At 38.2% G+C, this 24142-nt stretch overlaps 1 protein-coding gene across 5 annotated transcripts; it reads right to left on the bottom strand.

Annotated features, from left to right (window-relative positions):
* LOC122081729 (nuclear transcription factor Y subunit C-1-like) lies at nucleotides 1-24142 on the bottom strand. Of its 5 annotated transcripts, XM_042648952.1 has the most exons (3): nucleotides 23272-24142; nucleotides 15887-16053; nucleotides 1-328 (listed from the first exon to the last, which is right to left on the bottom strand). In XM_042648952.1, the coding sequence occupies exons 1-2, from the start codon at nucleotides 23910-23912 to the stop codon at nucleotides 15942-15944; spliced, it is 753 nt and encodes a 250-aa protein (XP_042504886.1). In that variant the 5' UTR covers nucleotides 23913-24142; the 3' UTR covers nucleotides 1-328; nucleotides 15887-15941. The 5 variants fall into 5 exon arrangements, with proteins under 5 accessions (XP_042504886.1, XP_042504888.1, XP_042504887.1 ...); XM_042648954.1 differs by lacking the exon at nucleotides 15887-16053 and having other exon boundaries at nucleotides 1-331; nucleotides 23200-24140; XM_042648953.1 differs by lacking the exon at nucleotides 15887-16053 and having other exon boundaries at nucleotides 23200-24140.

Raw genomic sequence — 24142 nt, 5'->3', positions numbered from 1 at the left:
TAACGCGTTGCATTCATCGTTTATATAGTAAATAACAGATTGTACATCAGTTAGCTCTGATAGTTTAGTTACTTAATAGCTTCCTAATTAGCTGTTCTTAGATGAAAATAAACAAAATATGCACTGCTAATAAATAGGTTGTGTTCACTGCTAAAACTATTAGCAATTTTTTAATTTCATATAAAGTAGCAAATAGACACCATGGCAATCTTTCAATGTTGTTGACGAATTGAAACACCTGCAAACAGTCAGATTCGCTGCAGTCCTTGTCGAACAGCTACAATTTCCATCCCTTCAGCTGATCTTTCCTTTGCAGATTGGTATTCACCTGCTGCCGCCACACAGAGTCAGGTAATTTAAAATGATCCAATCAATCATGGTTTGTAGTAGTCAAATGCAACATCCACATTTAAAACTTCATAAATTAAATAATCTAGCTTTTAAAATTCTAGTTCTCTAAAGACAGGTTTTTTCAAAGATCACATAATCTCATTTCCCTGACAACGACACCACATCTTATTATAACACAATAAAAGTTAAGAGCAAACCACCCCCCCCCACCCCCCGCAAAAAAAAAAAAAACCCAAAAATAAAAAACTACTTGAACCTCCTCACACTTGGGCCATGTTTGGTATCTGAGAATGCAAACTCCCATTCTCAAAATGCAGAATGCAATCTCACTTAAAAATAAGAACACTATTTGGATGCATCTTTGGCTTATGCATTCTTGACTTTAGACAGCAATAAACCCCATCCCCCCTTTTCTTCAGCAATTCACCAAACAACTCTTGGGTTAACCTTGCAGACTGTTGGTCAGCAAAACCTGTAGAAATTCTCCCCAATGCAGCGGTCTCCTTCATATTAGTTCACTTCTATTTATCAGTAAAGTCCCTCATTAATTCACTCTATGTTCTCACTAGTCCCTTTTCAGTTACATACCTTCTTTTTTCTATCCAAGAAGGGGAAAGATGTAAGAATTTGGAGGATCACCACATGTTCAGGATGGATGGATGGAACCCTCAAATTCCCAATGGGAGCAGAAACCACCTCTATCTAGTCGTCTTCTTTTAGATGGAGTTGTCTTACCATGTATTAGTTCCTTTATTAATATTCAAGATAAAAATAAAAGAAGTAGGAAGTTCAACCTTTTCTCCTATTACTGGTGGGTTAGTAATCGAGAACATGGTAGACTGTAATGGAGTAGTTTCTAACTTTCTGCTAAGTGATCAGTGCGGACTGAGATTCTGGTTTTGGATTGGAGTCTTGGGGGAGTAATATTGGCAGAATGGCACCGGGAAACTTCATCAATGGAATTATTCACCATTTAGATATAAAATCTGAAATCTAAATCAACTCTACATCCATCTTATCTCCATCCTCGACCAGCAGATGGCAGTGTTGCCAACTGAGAGTCTGTCCGATCACTGATGAGATGGGTGGGGTGGAAACAAGGCTTCAAGGAGGAAGTGATGGTTCAATAGCAATGGCGGCATGTCAGAAAGCAGCTTCAGGAATCCATGAGTTGGCTGCGGCGGTAGTGGAGTCTTCTTGAGTGATGAAGAGAGAAAGCCATGGATCTATTGGGTCATCGACTTATTGGAACTCAAAATTTCTTCAGTGACGGCAATAGAGAGTGGAACAAGAGCTCTGCAATTTCTTGGTTTGGGAAGGGCAACTTGAGATAGACTCATGCTGGTGAATGAGAACAAGGAATGGAAAAATCGAATTCCAGAATGGACTGCATTCTTGGCTGCGTCCCAAGGATTTGAGAATGGAATATTTACCAAACATCGTCTATCACAATCCAGAACACATTGCACAAATGCATACCAAACACAGCTTTAGTATCCAACCACCATCGGACAGTCTCTATCTACAAATAATCTCTTTCCAAGCAGGGAATGAGTTCATCATCACTAAATCTCCATAGACACTTAACAGGTTCATCCTTATTCACCATCTTTAGATCTCACAGACATATAGCCCCACCATGTCTTCTGGGTTCACAAACACTCACAGAAACGTTCTTGATCCAGAATGGATACCAAACACAGCCTATTCAACCTCCATTGGAGATTAAGTATTTACAGATTATCTCCTTCCAAGCAGGGAATGAGTCCATCATCACTAAATCCCCTTAGATACTTAACCAATCCCCCCTTATTCACCAATCTTAGACCTCACAGGCATGTAGCCCCAGCATGTCTTATTGGTTTACAAACTTCCACCACACCAAATTAAATTTATACCTTGTCCTTCTCATCGACCCCATCCATACGGAAATTTCATGAAAATTCTTTACCTCCTTTTAGATACTCAATCTAGAACCAACAGAATAGATGTAAACTTGAATGCTCTCCATAGTGCTCCAAATCAAATCACACCAACAGACTTCTCCATCCTTTCATGTGTTGGATTCCAAAGGTCAATGCATCAAGGATTTACTCCATAATTGAAAGGGATCTGACCCAACCTACAGCCCCCACCTCTAACACCAATCAAAACTGCTTTGGGGAGATGAGTCCTTAACCCTGATACATCTTCAAAACACATCAGAAAATGTCCAAGGAAGCAGACTAATCCACTCTAGCCCCCAAAAAGACAAGCGTGTCACCAGCGTATTGAAATAGGGCATCACCAAAACTGCCCCATACACTTTACCCTTTCAAAGCAGCCCTTATTTACAGCATTAACATCATGTTGCTGAAGAATTCCACCATGAACAGAAATAGCAACATAGCTAAAGGATCACTTTGCCCAATCCCTCTGGAGGAAAAAAATCCCTTTACTAGAGTATCATTCAACTTATTTCAACAACACGGGAAAAGAGGGCATGTCTAGTAGTACGTCAACTTTATTCTCCATCTCAACCCAAAGCCTATCTCACTCTGCCCATCACCTCATCAAAACCTGCAATCATAATGTTTAGGCCTTTTCTAAGTCAATTTTTCATATTAACCCTACCCCCAAAAAAAATTCTAATTGAAGCTTGACTACCTATAAACTAAAATTAGAAAAATTTAATGTCACACTATGTTAAACTGCTTCCACTAGGAGAGAGAACCTATGGCTATACTATACAACAAGGTTCGAAGTTTCAGTTTCGAAACATAGTCGAAGCAGTTTAACATTGCTGAACCAATGTTTCAGTTGAACTTGGCTGGAACCAAGTTTATCAAGTTTCGGTTGAACCTGGCCGAAACATTGTAAGTTTCGGCTGTAGGTTTCTACTGCTGCTTTCGAGGCCCAAATGGTCAAATCAGATCCCAAAACTGATGGGAAACTCTAATTTTAAGTCCTCTAAACACAGTGGAGCCCTTAGATCATTTAAAAAAATTCCAAAATTGTAGTTTGGCTTCAAACCCTATGTTGGTAGTGTATGTGTTTTACGTTGCTGTATATTTTCTCTAATATAACCTATGCTACACAAAATTTAGTACCAGAAAATAAATAATTCAATTGAAATAATTAAAATATGCAATAGAGAATGAATAAATATAAAATTAGAAATATGCATTAGAATGAATAAATATAAAATTAGAAACCATTTATAATTATTAAATGTTATAAATGGTTTATTTCAGACTTTCTAAAGAGTGAAGAGAACGAGCAAGTTACATTGGACCTACATTGGACCCCGCTGCCCATCCTAGATTCCTAATTCTACATCAAGTTCTGGGCAGGAACAAAACCACTAGCAGATTGTTATTGCCAAAGCAAGTTATCCTCTAACTATATCACAAATGCTGGCTATGTTATAGTATTCTGAAAATGTCAACATATATACCAAGTGTTAACCCTATTTTTTCAAAAATGTGTTGCAAGAAAATCAAAATTTTCCTTTTTTTTTTAAATAATTAAAAACCAAAACATTAAACTGGACTCTCTGAAGTCGTAGATCTTCCTACTGACTCTAACATATAAAAAATTGAAGGCTAGCCACTAACTATTTGCCCATTTTTTGCACCCAAATGGGAAAATGAATATACTTTCAACTTTGAATCTTGCAAAACACTTCCAGAAATGCAGCATATAGTCGGTTGTAGATGCGCTCCAACATTTCCCAACACCTTGTACCACAAAGATTAAGAATAATTTGGCCAAAAATCACAAAAAGAGGTTTCCTAAAAAATTTCCCTCTTTGGAGTCAACTATGAAAACTAGCAAAACCCATTTCAATCAAAACCCTGCATTTTCATACAAGGGGTTTATATCATTTCAGCCAAAACGATACTGAAACCAGAAACAGGGTTGAAAATTTTCCAAAACTACAAAATTTCAACAAAAACTTGGTAAGATCCAGGTATTGCACCTGGTTTCATTTCAACCTCTGTCGAAACCAAAAAAATTCACGAAATTTTGATCGAAATTTCTTTAAAATAACAATCATTGTATCAAAACTGAGACCATAGGTCAGTAAACCAAGAACTTCTGTTCAAGGCCACATCAATTGACTTACAAAAACCTAAAACAGGATAAAAAATTAATTTCACAACACATAAAATGCATGACATAGTAATACAGCATTTGGCACATCACTTGAAGTACCTAGAATAGATGCTTGAATTTCCAAACCCAAATATTTCCTCACAAGTCTAATACCATTTACCACTGCTTCTCAAAATAAAAATAAAAAGTCTAATATCATTTGTCCTTTCATTCAAGTATTTATACATGTGCTTTCAGAACTTTTCAGAGCTTCAAGATTAAGCTCTCTTGCAATTGATGAGAATCAGTGATTTATTTGATTATTTGTCTTCTGGAGCACCTTGGATTCTCTTTACCATTATTATTAATTTGATTACTTTACTTTCATGGACCAGTTTACACTAGGTCAGATAACTGTAGACTCTCATTTCTGAGTGAAAGAATGGAACACGACCTATGAAACTTTCATTGATGCAACAACATATTTGTCATTCTGACAAGGCAAGGCGACCGCTTTGCGTCCCTTGGCAACTAGGCAACAACAGACCTACCAAAAATTTCAGAGCTTCGAGTATAAGCTGTCTCTTGCAATTGATAAGTGTCGGTGGTTTATTTGATTATTTGTCTCCTAGAGCGCCTTAGATTCTCTTAACCATTATTACTACTTTAATTACTTTACTTTCATGGACCAGTTTACATATTACACAAGGTGCCCCCTTCAGAATATATTAGATAAAGTTATTGTTAAAGTAATGGATTATTATTTAATGGGTTTTACGGGTGTTAACCAAACAGACTCTTAGGTCCTCTAGAGTTTTATTTCATAAATCGAGAGGCTTGTGTCAAGTTTAGACACAAGTAATATTTTCCCAATTCAACATAGTATCAGAATCTGTATCTCTAAAACCTAACCCTAATCGCCACCCAACCTTCACAGCCGCCTTTCTCTCTCTCTATTGCGCCTCACCACCACCGCTACCCTCTATCTTCTATCTCCTCTCCCTATGAGAACCACCATCGCCGCCTAGACCTCACCTCCGTTTGCACGCACCAAGCCCCATCACCACTGCCGCTCTCGGGTCTCTCTCCTCACGGTTCTCCAGCCTTTTCTTGCTTCACTGTTTTAAGGAGAAACTCCCTCCTCTTTTGCCTTCCTTAAGGTTTTCCCCTCAGTGGTGTGTTTTGTCAACATTCGTCATCCTCATCAAGATTCGGCACCCCCTGTCCCTACGGTTCCTACATCGTCATCTTCGCCTACGGTCCCTGATCTAGGTATTTCCCTTTCATTGTCATCTTCTGATGTTGATGTTCCCATTGCACAGCATAAGGATATTCGGAGTTGTACCCAACATCCCATTCCTAACTTTGTTTCTTATTCTGGTCTATCATCATCTTTTCAATCTTGTCTGACTACTTTGTCTAGTCATCCTATTCCTAAGTCTGTTGTAGAGGCATTGTCTAGTCCTAGCTAGAGGACAGCCATGGAAGAGGACTTGTTGGCCTTGGATGCAAATCATACTTGGGATCTTGTACTATTACCTCTGGGTAAGTCCGCTATTGGTTGTTGATGGGTTTATGTCACTAAGGTAAATCCAGATGGTTCTCTTGCCCGGTTAAAGGCTCGGTTAGTGGCCAAGGGATATGCCCAAGTGTTTGGAGTTGATTACTTGGACACTTTTCTCCTCTGGCCAAACGAGCTTCTGTTCGTATTATGATATCTCTTGCTGATTCTTCTCATTGGCCGTTGTATCAACCAGATGTGAAGAATGTTTTTTCTTCATTGTGATCTCCATGAAGAGGTTCATATGGAGCAACCATCATGGTTTGTTGCTCAAGGGGAGTCTGGTATGGTGTACAAATTGAAGAAATCATTGTATGGTTTAAAGTCAGTCTCCTCGAGCATGGTTTAGCAAGTTCACTAATGTGGTTTGTGAGTTTGGGTTGTCCAGGTGTGACAGTAATCACTCAGTGTTATATCGGAAGTCTGGCACAAGGAGGATATTTCTGGTTGTTTATGTTGATATTTTTATCACTGGAGATGACATCAAAGGGATCCAAAGTCTGAAAACACATCTACAACAGAAATTTCAGACCAAGGTATAGGACTATTGAAGAATTTCTTGGGTATTGAGGTTGCTCAGTCAAGAAAAGGTATTTCCTCTCTCAAGAGGAAATATGTTTTGGATTTGCTGAAAGAAATTGGAATGTTAGGGTCCAAGCCTTTAGATACTCCAATGGATCTGCCTGTGAAGCTGACATTTGAGAGTGGTGATTTGTAAGAAAATCCTTAGAAGTATCGGAGATTGGTGGGAAAGCTTAATTATTTGACAATGACTAAGCCTGGCATTACCTTCCTTGTCAGTGTCGTGAGTCAGTTTCTTTCATCTCCATGGATGTCTCACTGGGAGGCTGCTGTGCATATTTTGAGGTATCTCAGAAAGGCTCCAAGCCGTGGTCTGTGGTCTCTGATCATGGATATGGACATGGACATGTTGAGCGTTTCTGTGATGTTGATTAGGTTGGATCTCCTCTTGATAAGCGATTAACTACTAGATATTGTACATTTGTTGGCGGAAATCTTGTGTCTTGGAAGAGTAAGAAGCAAGCTGTTGTGGTTAGGTCTAGCGCAAAGTCTGAGTATCATGTCATGGCTCATGTCACTTGTGAGTTGATGTGGATGAAGCACCTGTTGACAGAGCTTGGGTTTGAGTGCACTTCTTCTATGAAGTTATGTTGTGATAACCAAGCTGCAATCCATATTGTGGCAAATCCAATGTTCCATGAGAGGACAAAACATACTGAGGTTGATTATCACTTTGTTCGGGAAAAGCTACAATAAGGGATTATTTCTACAAGTGATATTTGCACAGGAGAACAACTTGTAAATGTTTTCAGTAAGTCTTTAGGGAATAGAAGAGTGGAGTATATAAGTATATTTGTAACAAGCTGTGAATGATTAACATCTATGCTTCAGCTTGAGGGAGAGTGTTAGAAGTATGTCGTGAGAATGGAGTCCTGCCCAAGTCGCAGGCTCCCCCTTTGGTTTTTCTGGTTTTTCCTAGTTCCATGAGGACTGTCCTAATCCTATTAGGACTGAGTGCAATTAGAGTTAGTAATTAGTGTTAGTTTCTTATTCTGATTTGTTATGTCCTATTCCTAGTAGGACTTGTCATGACTAGTCTATTTAATGAATGAAGGAGGGCAGCCCCAATCTAATCAATTGGGACTCTCTCTCTACAAATCTTACACAACCAAGTACATCTACCTAAGGAAGGGTACTTGTAAATATAGTAGAATGGTTTCAATTTTTATTATTTGTTTTGCATCCTCTACAATATGTTTTGTCTATTTTAATCACGTATTTTCAATTTTTCTTAGTAACTTATATATGTAGTAGTAGTACAGCTTCAGTCAACTTACACTAGCAAACTTGGGTCAACACAAGTATCACTTTAGATTTTTTTTTTTTTTTTTTTTTTCATGAAACTAATTCTTTGAATAGGTTAGAAATGTAAAAATAGGGTGTGTACACAAAAAATCAGACAAAGAAAACACAGTTTGGGGGTCGAAACCAAGGTTTTCACCATTGCAGGAGAAATTCTCAGATTTCCTCGAAATTTCCAAAATTTCATTGCCAACAAAGGTTGAAACTTGGTCGAAATGCGAAATTTTGAACCTTGGCAAGGATACATGTACGGGAACCCATTTAGGTGGGATTTTTCTGAGATGTTTGTGTTCCTTTCTTTTTACTTATTATTATTTTACCTTCAAACAGATCCATGTAGCTACCCCAACATTTAGTCGGTAATAGGCTGACTTTTTGTTATTGTGATAAGATCTAGTCTTATTTCAGTTTAGAAGTCTAGTAACAAGTTAGGAATAGTTTCCATTATGTCGTAGTCTAAAATTGGAATGTTTATGTTTGTTACACAAGTAAGGAGGCTGATCTCTGCTCTACATACAGGAATCAACCACCTCAGTTGTAAACAAAGAATTATTAGTAATGAATTGCCTAATGCTAGCCATATTCCTGTGTGGATTTACAGTGGAGGAGTGGATTCTTCTTGGGCCGATAGGGTAGATTCCCAAGGCCTAAATGTCGGTCAATGCTACACTAATTTGCTGTATTCTTCAAATTCTATTCTGCTACTTTTTAGTCCTGAAAACCCCTCTCTAGATAGCAATCGAACAGATCATTTTAACTAAAACATTCAACCCTGGCGGATACTCTGTTTTTATGTTACTTTTTTCTGAAACAACTCCATTGGAACTGCACTGATATCCCTGAAACTCACCCACCAACCCTTTTCATCCAGTCCTCTCAAACCAACCCATAACCCCATAATTGCAGCCCTTATTTCATACCCATATTCCAATCCTGCCCTGTTTTTCTGCAAGTCCTTTACCAGCCCAACCACACCCTGAGGCAGACTTCAGTTTGGTCTGAGGTTTTGGCCACTGATAGGTCATTCCTAGACCAGCACTCAACTGGAGTATCAACCCCGGTAAAGCTCTCACTTGTGAAATAGCATATTTCTCCCACCAAGCCTCATCCCTGCCATGTTCTGAGTTCTGTTTTAATTCCTTTGTTCTGGTAATCTGAGCAACCAGGCTATTGTTTCTGTTAGCAGATATTTTCTAGCCTAGACCTATAATCCAATCCATCCATTCCTTTCCTGCCTAATTTTTCCCTTGGCATTAAGCCCTAATTTTTGTAGTTAGGGTTAGCGTTCCCCTTGTGCCAACAACTAATGCCTTCAGTGCAAGCTACAACTGAAGCAAAAAGTAATCTCTGACCATTGTTTGAACCTTTTAACTAACCAATAAAGTTGCAAACTAAATAATTCATGATCCCCCTTAAGGACCAGAAAATTTTCACCAATCTTCCATGCACAGAACGTTTTAAATATTCTAACAAATAGATACGTCAGAAGTTTGACACTATCTTCAGCCTGAACCTTAAAGGGTTTCTTCAGATCAAATCCATGTTCCTGGGACTCTTTAAAATCCACCAAATTGAAGTATTTATCTACACATTGAGCAATTGAAATAAGCCAAGGACGTAGCTATAAATCAGTAAAATTTTGTGTCTTGTATTCATGTAGGAAACCCATATAAATACACAAAATTGGACACCCATACAAGGTAAGTCCATAGAAAGAAAGAACTTTACAAGGAAAGAGAATATTACAAAAACCTATACAAGGTTTTATAGGGAAAGGGAATATTACACAAATATAACAGCTATACAATGAAAGGATTGAAAGAATCTTATAGAATCCTATCATTTCATATAACAGCTATACAATGAAAGGATTACAATGAAAGGATCCTATCCTTTCTCTTTACATTCTCGCTCAAACTGATGCTGGGTGGACAGCATAAGTTTGGATGCAAGACACCAATGACGAGCTGAAGACATAGCTTTAGTAAAAATGTCTGCAATCTGATGAGCAGAAGCTATGTAGGGAAGAGAAATAAGGTTATTAAGATATTTGTCACGAATGAAATGACAATCAACCTCAATGTGCTTTGTGCGCTCATGAAATACTAGATTGGAAGCAATGCGAATGGCGCTAGTATTATCAGCATAGAGAGGTGTTGGCTCTGAAAATGAAACAGAGAAATCTTTGAATAACCCATGAAGCCAAACAATCTCACTACAAACTGATGACATGGAACGATATTCAGCCTCTGCAGATGACTTGGAAATTGTATGCTGCTTCTTTCATTTCCAAGAAATAAGAGAGTCCCCAAGAAAAACACACCATCCTGAAGTAGAGCGCCGAGAGTCGGGACAACCAGCCCAATCAGCATCAGCATAGGCACGCAATTTAATTGAAGAAGAGGAGAAAAATAGCCCTTGTGTAGTTGTACCTCGCAAATAGCGAATAATGCGGTGAGCAGCGGTGAGGTGCAATTGGCAAGGTGACGAAACGGACTGGCTAACAATATGGACAGCATAAGAAATATCTGGGCAAGTCATAGTAAGATAGATGAGACTTCCCACAAGCTGCCGACATATAGTAGGATCAGAAAGAGGTTCTCCAGCATGCTTAGAGTATTTGACATAGTTTTTAAGGCGCTGGTGCGGTCCATTGGAAGTAAGGCAGTCCGCCAACTCACGAGAAGAGTGAAAGGCGACCGCCTTAGGCACTAAGTCGCTAAAAGGCGTGCAAGGCGACACCTTATAGCGCCTTAGTGTACAAGGCAGTCGTCTTATGTATTGGATATTTTAAAAATAAAATTTAAAATTGTTTTTCTGAAGATTCCAAATTACATATTATTATTGAGAGGTGTATAAAATCTGATGCACATGTGATGCATTGGATCAAAAGTCATACAAAAACTAAAAACCCTTACCATAAAAAAAAAAAAAAACCAAAACCAATCAAAATCGTGCCTCTCATTCTCTCTCAGAGTCTTAGTCTGCTACTTTGCCTCCAAAACTCAAAACCCCAAGCCCCAACGTCTGACGAGGCGACGATCATTCCTCCAGCGACTTCTCCTTCACCTCCAACAGACTTCGGCGACATCCGGCGACATCTCCTTCTCCTTCGACAGCCTTCGGCAACCTCCAGCTTCTCCTTCTCCTTCGATTCTTCTCCAGGTATGTTTTAGACTTTTAGTTTGTATTTTAAATTTCTGATTTGTGCATGTTTTTGTTTCTCTTTTCTTCTTTCTTCTCCCTGCTTGTTCCTTCTGCGTATGATTAGTTTTTTTTTTTTTTTTTTTNAGTGGATGAGATGAGTGAAGAGGATATTCGTGATGATGAAAACATTGAGGATGATTATGGCATAGCTCCAAATGATGCAAGCCAACAACAGAATGCAGATGAAGAAGAAGATTTTAATTTAATTACTGATTTGGATTGAAAGTCTTTGAGTCTTAGAACTTTGACGTATTTTGAGTCTTTAAACTTTAAAGTTTTTTGAGTCCTTGAACTTTTAAGTATTTGACTTTCATTATTTACTAAATTCTTAGCATTTTAGTTTATTTTATGTTTTAGCTTCATTGAAGTTTAAAGTTTTTTAGAATGATTAAGAATCCCCAGGTTAATCACTTCTCATCCATTTAATTTGGCATCTCGATTTTTACTTTCAATGTGTTTTAATTCTAGGTTCTTAATTACTTCTTTGACAGGAGTAGAAATATAGTGGATGACCTTAGGGCTTAGGCACTCATTATGGGATCATAGAGGTAAGTATAATAAATACTTAAATATTTTATGTCTTCTTTTCTTTATATTTATAATTTTGTTTCATAATTATGTATTTATATTATATGTTAATATGTTATGATGATTGATGATTGAATATTGATGATTCATGATTGAATATTGATGATTAATGATTGATGATGAATTGATGATGAACTTAGTTTATTCACTTTATTGATTTGTTTTCTTGATGAATACCTTACATTGGTATGAACATAAACATTTAATATTTATTTAGCATATGAGTAATATGATTTAACTAGTATTTGAGTCCAAATAGATTGGTTTTATAAAAAAAAGTACACAAGAACGCTTTAGTCAATAAGGCGACGTTTTATGCCCGCCTTATTACTAAGGCGCTCTGACAGGCCCTCAAACGCCTCTGTCGCACCAGCGCCTTCAAAACTATGATTTGACATTAACTTCCATAGGAGTATCCACTTTCTTGTCATCAGTTAAGTTGGCCAGTTTAATCAAATCTTGAACATATTTGTGTTGATTAACAAAGTAACCCCGTTTAGAGTAGTGAACCTCGAGTCTAAGAAAATATGTGATAGGACCCAAATCCTTCATCTTAAAGGAAGAACTTAGGAGCGACTTCAATGTGGTAATAGCGTCAATATCATCGCCAGTAATAAGAATGTCATCCACATATAATAGAAGACACGCCATACCTTTAGCAGAAGAATGAAAGAACAATGAGTAATCATGGTAACTCTGAGTAAAACCAGCATGAATAACCACCTCTCGAAAACGTTCAAACCAAGCCCTAGGAGCTTGCTTCAAACCATATAAGGATTTCTTTAGTCTACAAACCATTGACTGATTATATGAAAGACCAGGAGGGGGGTGCATATAAACTGTTTCCTTTAAATGACCATGTAGAAAGGCATTCTTAACGTCCATTTGAAATATAGGCCATTGACAGACAGCAGAAAGAGCTAAGACGACACGAACAATGGTCATCTTAGCAACTGGAGCAAAAGTCTCAGAGTAGTCAATACCATATTCCTGTTTATCTCTCTGAGCAACCAAACGAGCTTTATATCTATCAATAGAGCCATCAGACTTGAGCTTCACAGAATATACCCAATGACACCCAATAATTGGAGTATTCAGAGGAGTAGGCACCATATCCCAAGTATCATTTTCCACTAAAGCATTAAGTTCTGAGTCCATAGCCTCTTGCCAACAAGGAATACGACATGCCTGCTGGTAAGATTTAGGAAGAGAAACAGGATCTAACGAGACAAAAAGAGAAGTAACGGGATCCAATGGAGCAAACAGAGCAAATGAAGTATAAGGATCAAGAGAAGCAAGCAGAGCACTAGAAACATTAGCTGAAAATCCATACCAAAGAGAAGGCTTAGAAACCCTGGTGGAACGATGTAAAACAGGATCAGAAGAAGAAACCATAGGATTAGTAAAGGAAACATTAGTGGAAGAAATATTAGAATCAATACGAGTTACCTCAGGATCAGAAGCCTGTGATAATATATGATCAGAACCCGACACCGAAGGCATAGGCAGGGGCATTGTTGTTGGAGTCGTCTGTCGTTGTCGGCGTTGATACACTTGAAGAGGAGCAGAAGAGGAGGAAGGGACATCAAAAAGAGGAAGAAAAGAAACAGAGGAAATAGGAGAACGCATAATATGAGTATAACAAAAAAATATGTTCCATGAAAACAACATGACGAGAGATGCACAAACGACGAAGAGATGGATCATAACATACAAAACCCTTATGCACAGAACTATAGCCCACAAAGACACACATTGCAGCCTGAGATGAAAGCTTGGTTCGTTCATGCGGAGGTAAATGAACGAAACACAAACAACCAAAAACCCGAAATAAAGAATAGTCAGGAATAGAACCAAACAAACAATAATATAGAGATTGTTTGTGCAATACAGAAGATGGAATACGATTAATGAGAAATACTGTAGTGGAGACTGCCTCAACCCAAAAAGTCACAAGAACATGAGAGTCTTGAAGTAATGTCCGAACAACTGCAAGAATATGATGATTTTTGCGTTCAGAGACCCCATTTTGCTGAGGAGTTGAAGGACAAGATTTTTGTGGTAAATTACCTTCTTGGGATAGAAATTGAAGAAAAATACCATCAGTGTATTCACCACCAGAATCAGATCGAAACACCTTTATTTTGGAGTTAAACTGTGTGTGAACCATAGAAGAGAAGGTTTTGTAATGTGCGAAAAATTCAGATCGTTTACGCATAAAATAAACCCATGTGTATCGGGTAGCATCATCAATAAATAACAAAAAATAACGATATCCCAGCCGAGACAAAATCGGCGCTGGTCCCCAAACATCACTATGAACAATATCAAAGGGAGCAGTGCTAATAGAGGAGTGAGAAGGAAATGGTAAATGCATACTTTTACATAAAGAACAAGTCACACATGATTTTTCCACAGATTGCAAAGAAGAAATTTTGTTGGGTAAGCTACCATTATGAAACAAATACTCCAGTCTGTCAGAATATAAATCGCCTAAACGGCAATGCCACATATTCCACAAATTATTAGATGAAGTAAAGTCCGAAGAGGAAGAAACAAGAAAAGAGGAACTAGGTAAATAGGAAGGAGGAGAAGACATGCTCTTCAATGTTTCAAATTCCAACGCAAACAGACGCCCAATTTTACGCCCCTTCGCTATCACCTTCCCAGTGCGCGGGTCCTAAATCACACAACCACGAGAAGAAAAGTTAACAATATAACCCTCATCTACCAATTGACCAATGGAAATAAGATTAGTGGTGAGCCTAGGAACAAGAAAAACATTAGTTAACTGTAGGGGGTGAGAACAGGAAGTAGATAGTGACAAGTTATTACTACCAATGATATCTAGCTTATCACCATTGGCAGTAAGAATTTGTCGACCATCATTGCAAGGTTTAGGAATAATAGTAGAAGAAAAAACACCAGTCATATGATTAGAAGCTCCAGAGTCAAGAATCCACAGAGGAGTAGATGGAGAGCAATAAAAAGAAACCTTACCAGACAACCCAATGGCAGAAAATGCCGAAGAAATGGCAGAGGTCACGCTGCTCTGGACTAGCTGCCTAACCTCATCCGACATTCCAACAGTAGCAGGAACACTGTTTTTCTCAGAATCAAGTGAAGAGGGTGCAGAGGATGGTGTTTCGGAAGCCCGATAAGCCCTTGGTTGAACAGTAGGTGGACTAGAGGTGAAGGTTCTTGGTGGTTTCACTTTGCATTCCGAGATAATGTGACCATTTTTCTTACAATAAACACAAAAATTGCGCTTCTTTCAATGAGAAGCAGTATGACCAGTAGCCTTGCATTCATAACATTGAACATGAGAAAAATCACGAGAGGAAGGTTTCGATTTGGGTTTGTTGGCGAAGAATACCGCATCATCCTTCTTCTGGTCAAGGGTAGTTTGAGTAGTGAGTCGAGTCTCTTCTCGAAGCAACTCCCCAAGAACCAAATCCATTTCAGGTAGGGTACCCCTATTGAGGATGTTAGCTCGAACAACCTCATAGTCAGCTCTCAATTTCATGAGAAAATGCATAACTTTTCTTTCAGCATATATTTTCTGTAAGGTGCTAATGCAACAATCAGATAAATTGGAAATTATATGAGCCTGTTCATACTCATTCCATAAAGTGAGGAAACCAGCATAATACTCCTGAATACACTTCTCTCCCTGACCATATGAAATTAAATCATTTTCAATTTGAAATTTTCTGGCTAAATTTGATTGCTGATAAACTCGTTCAAGATATGACCACATCTCATGAGACAAGGAAAAACCATGCATAGGAATACCAATATGCGGATCAATAGTACCAAGAATCCAAGTGACAATCTTAGCATTATCAATCTTCCATTTAGCCAAATCAGATGACTTGGAAGGATCAGTAACAGATGGTTGGGATGTCGAGCCATCGATATAGCCCCACAAACCTTTCCCTTCCACAAAAAACTGAAAATGAAACCTCCAAATACCATAGTTTGTACCATCGAATTTAACCGACAATATCTCAGATTTTTCCATTTTGGAAGAACAAATAATGGGAAAAAAAAAAATTAATAGCAGTCAATGAAGAGTAATGAAAAGAGCAAGAGACGTAGGATGGTATTGCAGCAAATGGGTAACGGGTGGCAGAAAATAGGTGGCAGCAAAACAAATTTATATATATATATATATATAAGGATAAGAACTAATAAGTGAGGAAGGAGGGTACCCACAAGGCATAGATTGCAGCAGAACTGAACAAGGACTGTTCACAGATGCACAGATTACTCACAGGACAGCGGAAGATTGGAATCGGAGGATCAAAATGCCTGGCAGAGGCTGAGATCTGAACCCTTGCTGCAGAGATGATCGGAATGCTCCAGAGATTCTAGAGAAGGCTCTGATACCATGTAAATCAGTAAAATTCTGTGTCTTGTATTCATGTAGGAAACCCATATAAATACACAAAATTGGACACCCATACAAGGTAAGTCCATAGAAAGAAAGAACTTTACAAGGAAAGAGAATATTACAAAAACCTATACAAGATTTTATAGGGAAAGGGAATATTACAAAAATATAACAGCTATACAATGCAAGGATTGAAAGAATCCTATAGAATCCTATCCTTTCATATAACAGCTATACAATGAAAGGATCCTATCCTTTCTCTTTACAGTAGCAACCAAAGAGTGATTAAGAGGCAAGAGCTCAGTTCTACACATCATGAACGGTTGCAAACACTTCTTCGGGTAAATTTATTTGTAGATCATCTACAGCGCCGTACTTTTTCCCCCTTTTTTCAAAAGTAACAAAGATATTTTATTGCAAGGCAAGAAATAGGGTACAAGCCAGAGTTACTACAACAAGAAGCAACAGCCCAAGCATAGGGACATATGAAAGGGTCTTCTCAATAGAATACATGCCCAAATACGAAGTATTTCTGTTAAATCCACCCTTGCCAATTCATCAGCAATGGCATTGTCTGAATACAATCTCCAAGATGAAGAAAGTCACTTGACTTTGCAAATCACTTGCTCTCTGAATCTAATCAATGTAGCGTGAAGATCCACCTAAGGGATCTAAAAGAGATCTAACCGCTACGTTTGAATGTCCCTCAATAATGGTGTTCATCCAACCATTACAAATAGAGATCTCCATGCACTGGGTTTGGTTATCTAAGAAACACTTGACCTGAGTTTGGTTATTATTGGTATTCTCTTGGTATTGAATTTCCTATTCTATGCAATGATTTTTCACATATTATTCACTAATGACATATTACACTTATACAGTTGTGGTTTTACAAAGGATCAAGATTAGGCTCCAGCTAAATACATTCGGTTATGCCACTGAAACAGCCTTAACAAACTAACCACACTAAGTGACTACGTGTGAGCTGGACACAGGTGGTGAAGGAGAGTTGATACGATGAGTGGCAGTGTGTGGAGGTATATCTCCAACATTCTATACCCTGTTTCCAGAACTTTGTTATACCTTTTATATTTTACACCTGAACCATGCCTAAACTTTTGAATAGAAATCTATTCAGCTAATTTTACACATCAGGTTTGCTATCTTACAAAAAAGATATACTATCTCTAATTTTTTACATTACAACAACCTAGTTTCTGGATAAGTTCATCAGGTCCCATTACTATATTCCTAAAATTAGGATTAGGGTACTATAGTCCCAAGGAGGGAGGTCAAGGCCATTCAGACTGTTTGTTAGGTGAGGCATCCACTCAATTGGCTGTGTTAAAATGCAGTGGTGTTACTCAACCATATCCTGTTCCTTAAAATAGTTCCTTTGACACAGTCCCTGTTGTTTCTCAACTATTTCCTGTTAGTTTCAGTAATTCCTTTGACAGAGTCCAATTGGGTGAATCTGAGGAGTGGACAAGAGAACACCGATTCCTGTTGTTAAGCTGCTGGATTTTATTTTCTTCATTTCATTTTTTCTCTCATTTACTACAGATACATATGTTTAATGCAGTAGGTCCATGCTCATTATATCCTATTGTATTATTCCTATATTTATATATATATTTATTGTCTATATTGGTGTGTTAGGTAGGCAGTTGGTACCTTAATTTATTCAGCCAATCACCTTTGCATGGATCCATTTGTTTTCTGATTTCTATTGTTTCTTTATATCATGTCCTATCATCCTTGTACCGATAGGGTGTCCCCGCAAGGGTCGATGCCCAGATACGGTGCTAAGTAGGCAAGGGAAAAGGCGAGTACAATACCTAGCCCAAAAGCATAGGATTAGATTAGCAACCTAGAACATTGGATCCTTAATGGGTAATAGTATGGAGTTGATAAGTGTTATGAGGAGAACAAGGATTAATATTGCTTGCATACAAGAGGCTAGATGGAAGGGTAACAAAGCTAAGGTGTAAAACGACTTCAATCTTTGGTATTTGGGAGATCAAAATAATAGAGGTGGTGTGGGCAAAGTAGTGGAAAAAGAACTAAGAATGATGTAGTAGATATTAAAAGAGTTGGAGATAGGATTATATCCATCAAGCTGGTGTTGGAGAAAAAGGTTGTCATTATGATTAGCACTTATGCTCCGAAGTAGGATTGGATGAATGTAGTGAGCTCCAATTTGGGAACAGATGGATGAATGAGTGCAAGATTTGAAAAGATTATTATAGGAGGTGACCTGAATGGACATGTTGGGAGAGATCGTAGAGGATATAAAGATGTGCACGAAGGATATTAGAGTTGGGAAAAGTAATGAGGAGGGGATATCAATTTTTGACTTAGCGGTAGCCTATGATCTACCCATGTGAACAGTTTTTCTAAAAAGAGAGAACGCCTAGTTACCTACAAAAGTGGATAGTACAGCAGGCAAATAGATTTCTTCCTAACTAGAAGGTCCGACAAATTGTTATATAAGGATTGTAAGGTAATACCTGAGGAGAGCCTAACATCTCAACATGGACAGGTTGTCTTTGATATGTGTCTCACTCACTACGCAAAACGTAAAATAGGGAAGTATGTTTGCCCTAAGGTAAGGTGGTGAATATTAAAAAGAGATTCATTGGATTCATTTACAAATAAAGTGGTAAAACAAGGAAAGTACGACTTTGAGGGAGACACCAACAAAATGTGAACCGAGATGAAGGCCAGTATTAAGAAGGTTCTAAAGAAGTCCTAAGGGAATCAAAAGGCATTCGGTGGGCCCCTAAGGAGACTTGGTGGTGGGATGAGGAGGTCCAAGCAAGCATTAAGGCCACGAAAGATAGTTTTAAGACTTGGCAAAGGACTAACGAAGCAAAAGATAAAAAGGAGGTATAATACTACAAGAAACAAAGCTAGGAATATTGTGGGGGAAATCAAGAGGCAAAAAACTATGATGATCTGTATAATAATCTGAACACAAAGGAGGGGAAAAATTTATCTATAAGATATCTAAACTGAGGGAAAGGAAGAATAGTAATTTCAATCATGTTAGATGTATTAAAAGTGAGGACGGTAGAGTGCTAGAAAAGGATGAAGACATTATAAAGAGATGGAATGAGTATATTTGCGACCAACTAAATAGAAACAGTTCAAGTAGGAATAGCCTGGAAGATTGCATTATCCACCAAGACACCATCCATCAGATATATACGAAAGGTTGGAGTAACCGGAGTTAAGGAAACCTTGAGAAAGATGAAAGTAGGTAAGACACTAAAATGAGGTCCCAAAAGAGGTGTGGAAGAGCTTAAGATTATGTGGGGTATCTTGGTTGACAAAGCCTTTTAACAATATTATGAGTACAAGAAAGATGCCAAATGAATGAAGGAGAAACATTGTGATGGGGACATCAAGGTGTACAGTCGAAAGAAGAAGAAGATTCAACCAAGTCCATCTTTGTGGTTGGAGGATTGAACAAGAAAGAAAAAGGAAAGAGAAGAAACAAGAAAGAAGAAGGAAAGAGAGGAGTCGAACCAGCCTTCCAGCGCTGGGTTCGATCCCCCCTTGTCCTCCCAATCAGTAGATCTTGTGGACCCCACCAAATCTTATTTGATTCTAGTACTTTGCAGATCTTGTGGACCCTACCAAATCTTATTTGATTTTAGAACTTTGCTTTAAATCTAGTGATATTTGATTGTCTTACATAATTAGGAAACTAGGACTTCTTCATATTGGTCTATTAGGTAGTCTTTTATTTCAAGTAATTGGGTTTCTAAATATCTTTTTTTTATTTTTGGAAGTTTATTCTATTTAAGTGTAAGGCCATTGGCCATTGTTTAATACAATGAATGTAAATTGAAAAAAAATCCAAAAGCAAGGCCCCCCACCCCTCTCACGATTCTCTCTCTCTTTCCATCACGTCTTCTCACTTTCTCTCTCGCCTCTTTCCTCTCTTTAGTCTCTCGGTTCTCCCTTCTCTCTTCTCTCTTGTCTCGCCTCCCTCTCTTTTTCCATTCTTTTTTCTGCTGCTGTTTTATATCCCTTTGAGACTGAACTGCTGCTGCTGTATTTTTTTTTCTTCTTTTTTCCTTAATGTTGAACTGTTGCTGCTGATCTCCCCTTTCGATGCTCACTGCTGCTGCTACACATTGCTGTCATTACATCACTGCTGCTGCTACACACTGCTGCCATTACATCACTGCTGCTGCTACTCTCGGTTGTTGTTTACTCTCCGCTGGTGCTGATCTCCTTTCAATGAATGGATTACTGCTAGCTGTACCTGTTGTCCGTGAGTTGCTGAGACCCCCAACATCATTCACCAAGCTGCATTGACAATACTGTGGATCTCTCTACAACCGGTTAGACTTGTCTTCATCAACTAAAGGTGGACTGCATCTCTTTATTTTGGAGGACCTTGATCTCTTCTTTTCTCCTCAGATCTGGATAACAGTACGGTAAAACATTAAACTAAACCCTCCCCACCTCCATTAATCCCTATTATATATTGCAGCCCATTGACATTGAAGCCAACCTTTGCCCTTTGTTTATGCCTATTTTTACCCATTGTTTTAAGTTGTTTTGTCACTATTATATCCCCCAAAAAAAAAAACCCTGCTGATTTTCTATTTTAGTTGGTTGCTAGAGGACATTGATTGTTTGCATATCTAATTGGGTGTCTAGATTGATTTGTGCTAAACCTAACATTCGTATGTCGTTTGTTCCCTTCCCCATGTCCCCACTTGAAACTTAAGTAAGAATTTATGTGTTTTTCTGTCTAGATTATTATTGTTTTTGGCTACTTTGTTTGTTAGTCTCATTTTATCTTGTATGCTTAATCTTGTTTGTTGAGTTTCTTTTTGTCCTATCTACCTAAGCCCCTTGAGTTAACCCAACCTAGTTAGTTAATCTTGTAGGAGACCTAGTCACCTAGGAACCCCCTACATCACATTGTAGTTCCGATCTACAAGAATAAAGGGGATATTCAGGACTACAATAACTAAAAAGGCATAAAACTAATGAGCATACTATGAAATTGTGGGAGAAAGTTATTGAAGCCCGTCTAAAAAGAGACTCTACTATCTCAGAGAACCAATTTGGTTTTATGCCAGGTAAATCCACAACTAAAGCTATTTACCTACTTAGGAGGCTCATGAAAATATTCAGAGCTAGCAAGAAGGATCTTTGTATGGTCTTTATTGACTAGAAAAAGCATATGGCAAAGTTCTTAGAAGTTACTATGACATGTACTAAAGAATAGAATGGTATTAAGCAAATATGTGGATATAATTAAAGATATGTATGGTTGCATGCTGACTAGTGTGTGAAACGTGGGAGGGCAAGGTGGTGAATTCCCATTTACTATTGGGCTACATTAAGGATCAGCTTCAAACCCTTATTGCTTTGCGCTTGTCATGGACAATCCAACCAGGAACATTCACAAAAATGTATTGTGGTGTTGCTCTTTATTGACGATATTGTTTTAGTGGATGAGAGTAAAGGGGGGATTAACGCTAAGTTAAAACAATAGAGACCTTGGAATCAAGAGGTTTTAAGATATATAAAACAAAGACAGAGTATTTGATGTGTAATTTTAGTCACACTAGAATGGAAAATGATATGGTAAAAATTAAGGAGAGGAATACCCCAAAATAACTATTTTAGATATTTGGGCTCAACCATAAATAAAGAAGGGGATATAAAGGATGATGTTTCATAAAGAATTAAGGTGGGATGGATAAAGCGGAGAGGTGCATCCGAAGTGTTATGTGACAGACGCATTCCTTTAAGGCTTAAAGGAAAATTCTATAGGACAATCGTATGACCCGTTATGCTATACGGGGCGGATATTTAGGAAGTTAGGAAATTAAGAAGTGTCATATAGATAAACTATGTGTAACAGAGATGAGGATGTTAAAATAGATGTGCAGCAAAACTATGATGGATAAAGTAAACAACGAACATATTAGAACTGAGTTTGGAGTTGCCACAATCCATGAGAAGCTCCAAAAAGTTGTTTGAGGTGGTATGGCCATGTTTAACAAAGGCATGGAAATGTCCCAGTATGGAGGAGTGATCAGATTCAAATTAAAAGAACTAAAAGAGCTAGGGATAGGCCTAAAATGACCATAGGAGTAGTAGTGAGGAAAAACATGCATAGTTTAGATATAGTCCCAAGTATGACCTCGAATAGATCCGACTGGAGGGCTAGGATCAATGTGGCAGACCCCATTTAGTTGAGGTTCTAACTTTTGCTGTTTTTGGGTTACGTTCCTTTCACTTTCACACTTTCTTCTTTGTTCTTACTCAGATCCATGTCGCCGACCCCATTAAGTTGGGATAAGGCGGAGTTTGTTGTTGTATATTTGTTTTCTTCTTCTTCTTCTTCTCTTTTTTTTTTTTTTTTTTTTTTTTTTGGGGGGGGGTTTTGTGGGTTGGGGGTGTGGGAGAGTGCCTTGAAAGAGGGATCTCTTGTTCCTTTTTATTTTAGTAATAAAGATTTACTTGAAAAAGTAAAAAGAATAAGAAATAACAAAAAGATATGAAACATGAAGCTAAAAGTTGCTTGCACATCATTCATTCTAACTACTTGTTGGAAGGCTCACTTCTAGCAATTTGAAACTTCAATTCAGATATCAAATTTTTTCATTGTTTTGGGGGAAAAATTATAGAAGTCATGACTCCTACTGGTTGAGTATTGGAAAAGAAACAAAGAGAGAGATTTTCAAAACCAAAAGCAGAATCAAAGTAAAATGAATTAATTTTCTTAACTATCTATTTTTCCCATTAAGAGTCAGAGTAAAACTCTAATTCAAATATCAATGTTTTGTATATTTTGGTGCAATTACAGATGATAGAGCTCTGTCAAAATCTTTGGAGAAAAATAAAATCAAATTCTAATCAAGTCATTTTCTAAAGCAATTACTTTCCCACCAAAACATCAGAGTTGAAACTTCAATCCAGACATCAATCCTTTGGAAGTTCTAAGTGCAATCATAGTTGTTAAAACTTAAAAGTATCCTTTGTAAGTTCTCAGCACAATTATATATGTTATTACAGATATTACACGTCCTAATTGCAAAATATTGGATAAAAAACACAGAGTAATAATTGTCAAAAGCTAAAATCAAAACCAAACCATAAGCAATTCGTTTCCTGAAGAATCCAAGTTTCCACCAAGGGTCAGATAGAAGAAGAATGAAACGCATACCCGCCCTGCCCGTCCAAATTAGCCTGTCCGCTGCTACCACCGCTCCCATATGATCCATCTTCAGCTGACTGCCACACCGACTGCCATGCCTGCGATGGTGGCTGAGCATACACACTGGGATCAATTCCGGGTAATGCCGGACGGCCAATCATAACGCCCGGTGCTGCCTGACCCATCGGAGGGTAACAGTAAGGCACCCCACTGGTGGTACTCCCAGCAATTCCCAGCCCTGCCTCATCCTTGATCTCATCCCTAGGAACAATATCAACCAAGAAATCAAAGATATCCGTACGAGTAATGGCCGCAGCGATGTCATTCTTCTGCAATGTTCTACGCTTATTCTCCTCTGCGTGAAGCCATGAACGGATTGTGAGCTCAAGAATAAAAAGCTCACAGGCCTTGGCAAAGAGGATTGGAGCTTCAGCAGAGATCATGCGAACGTCCTCATCGGCTTTCATGATCTTCTTGATTCGGGCTAAGGGAAGCTGATGATTCTTAAAATCATTCACTTGTTCGATCTCTTGACGTTGGTATGTCCAGAACATCTGAAGTTGCTGCTGTTGCTGTTGTAGGAGATGATGAAATGGGGGTTGTGTTGTTGGATATGCAGAGGACTGAGCTTGCTGCTGGTTGTTCTCCATTACCACTCTTTGTCTGGTTTTCGCTCTTGTGGTTTATGGAAAATGGGAAAACCTGAGTTCCCTGAGATGGGTTTTTAATTTCCTTACCTAAATTTTATTTCTATGGCCGTTTCAGCATTCTAGGGTTGTCTCAAATTAGAGAGAGGGAGAGAGAGAGAGAGAGAGAGAGGAGGGTTCTCTCAAAAAGGAAAGAGAGAGAACGACAGAGAGGATAAGGGGCCGATTCTGAA

This window comes from Macadamia integrifolia, chromosome 6 (genome assembly GCF_013358625.1).
Source record: "Macadamia integrifolia cultivar HAES 741 chromosome 6, SCU_Mint_v3, whole genome shotgun sequence".
Lineage (NCBI taxonomy): Eukaryota > Viridiplantae > Streptophyta > Magnoliopsida > Proteales > Proteaceae > Macadamia > Macadamia integrifolia.
This window is presented reverse-complemented; position numbering and strand designations above follow the sequence as displayed.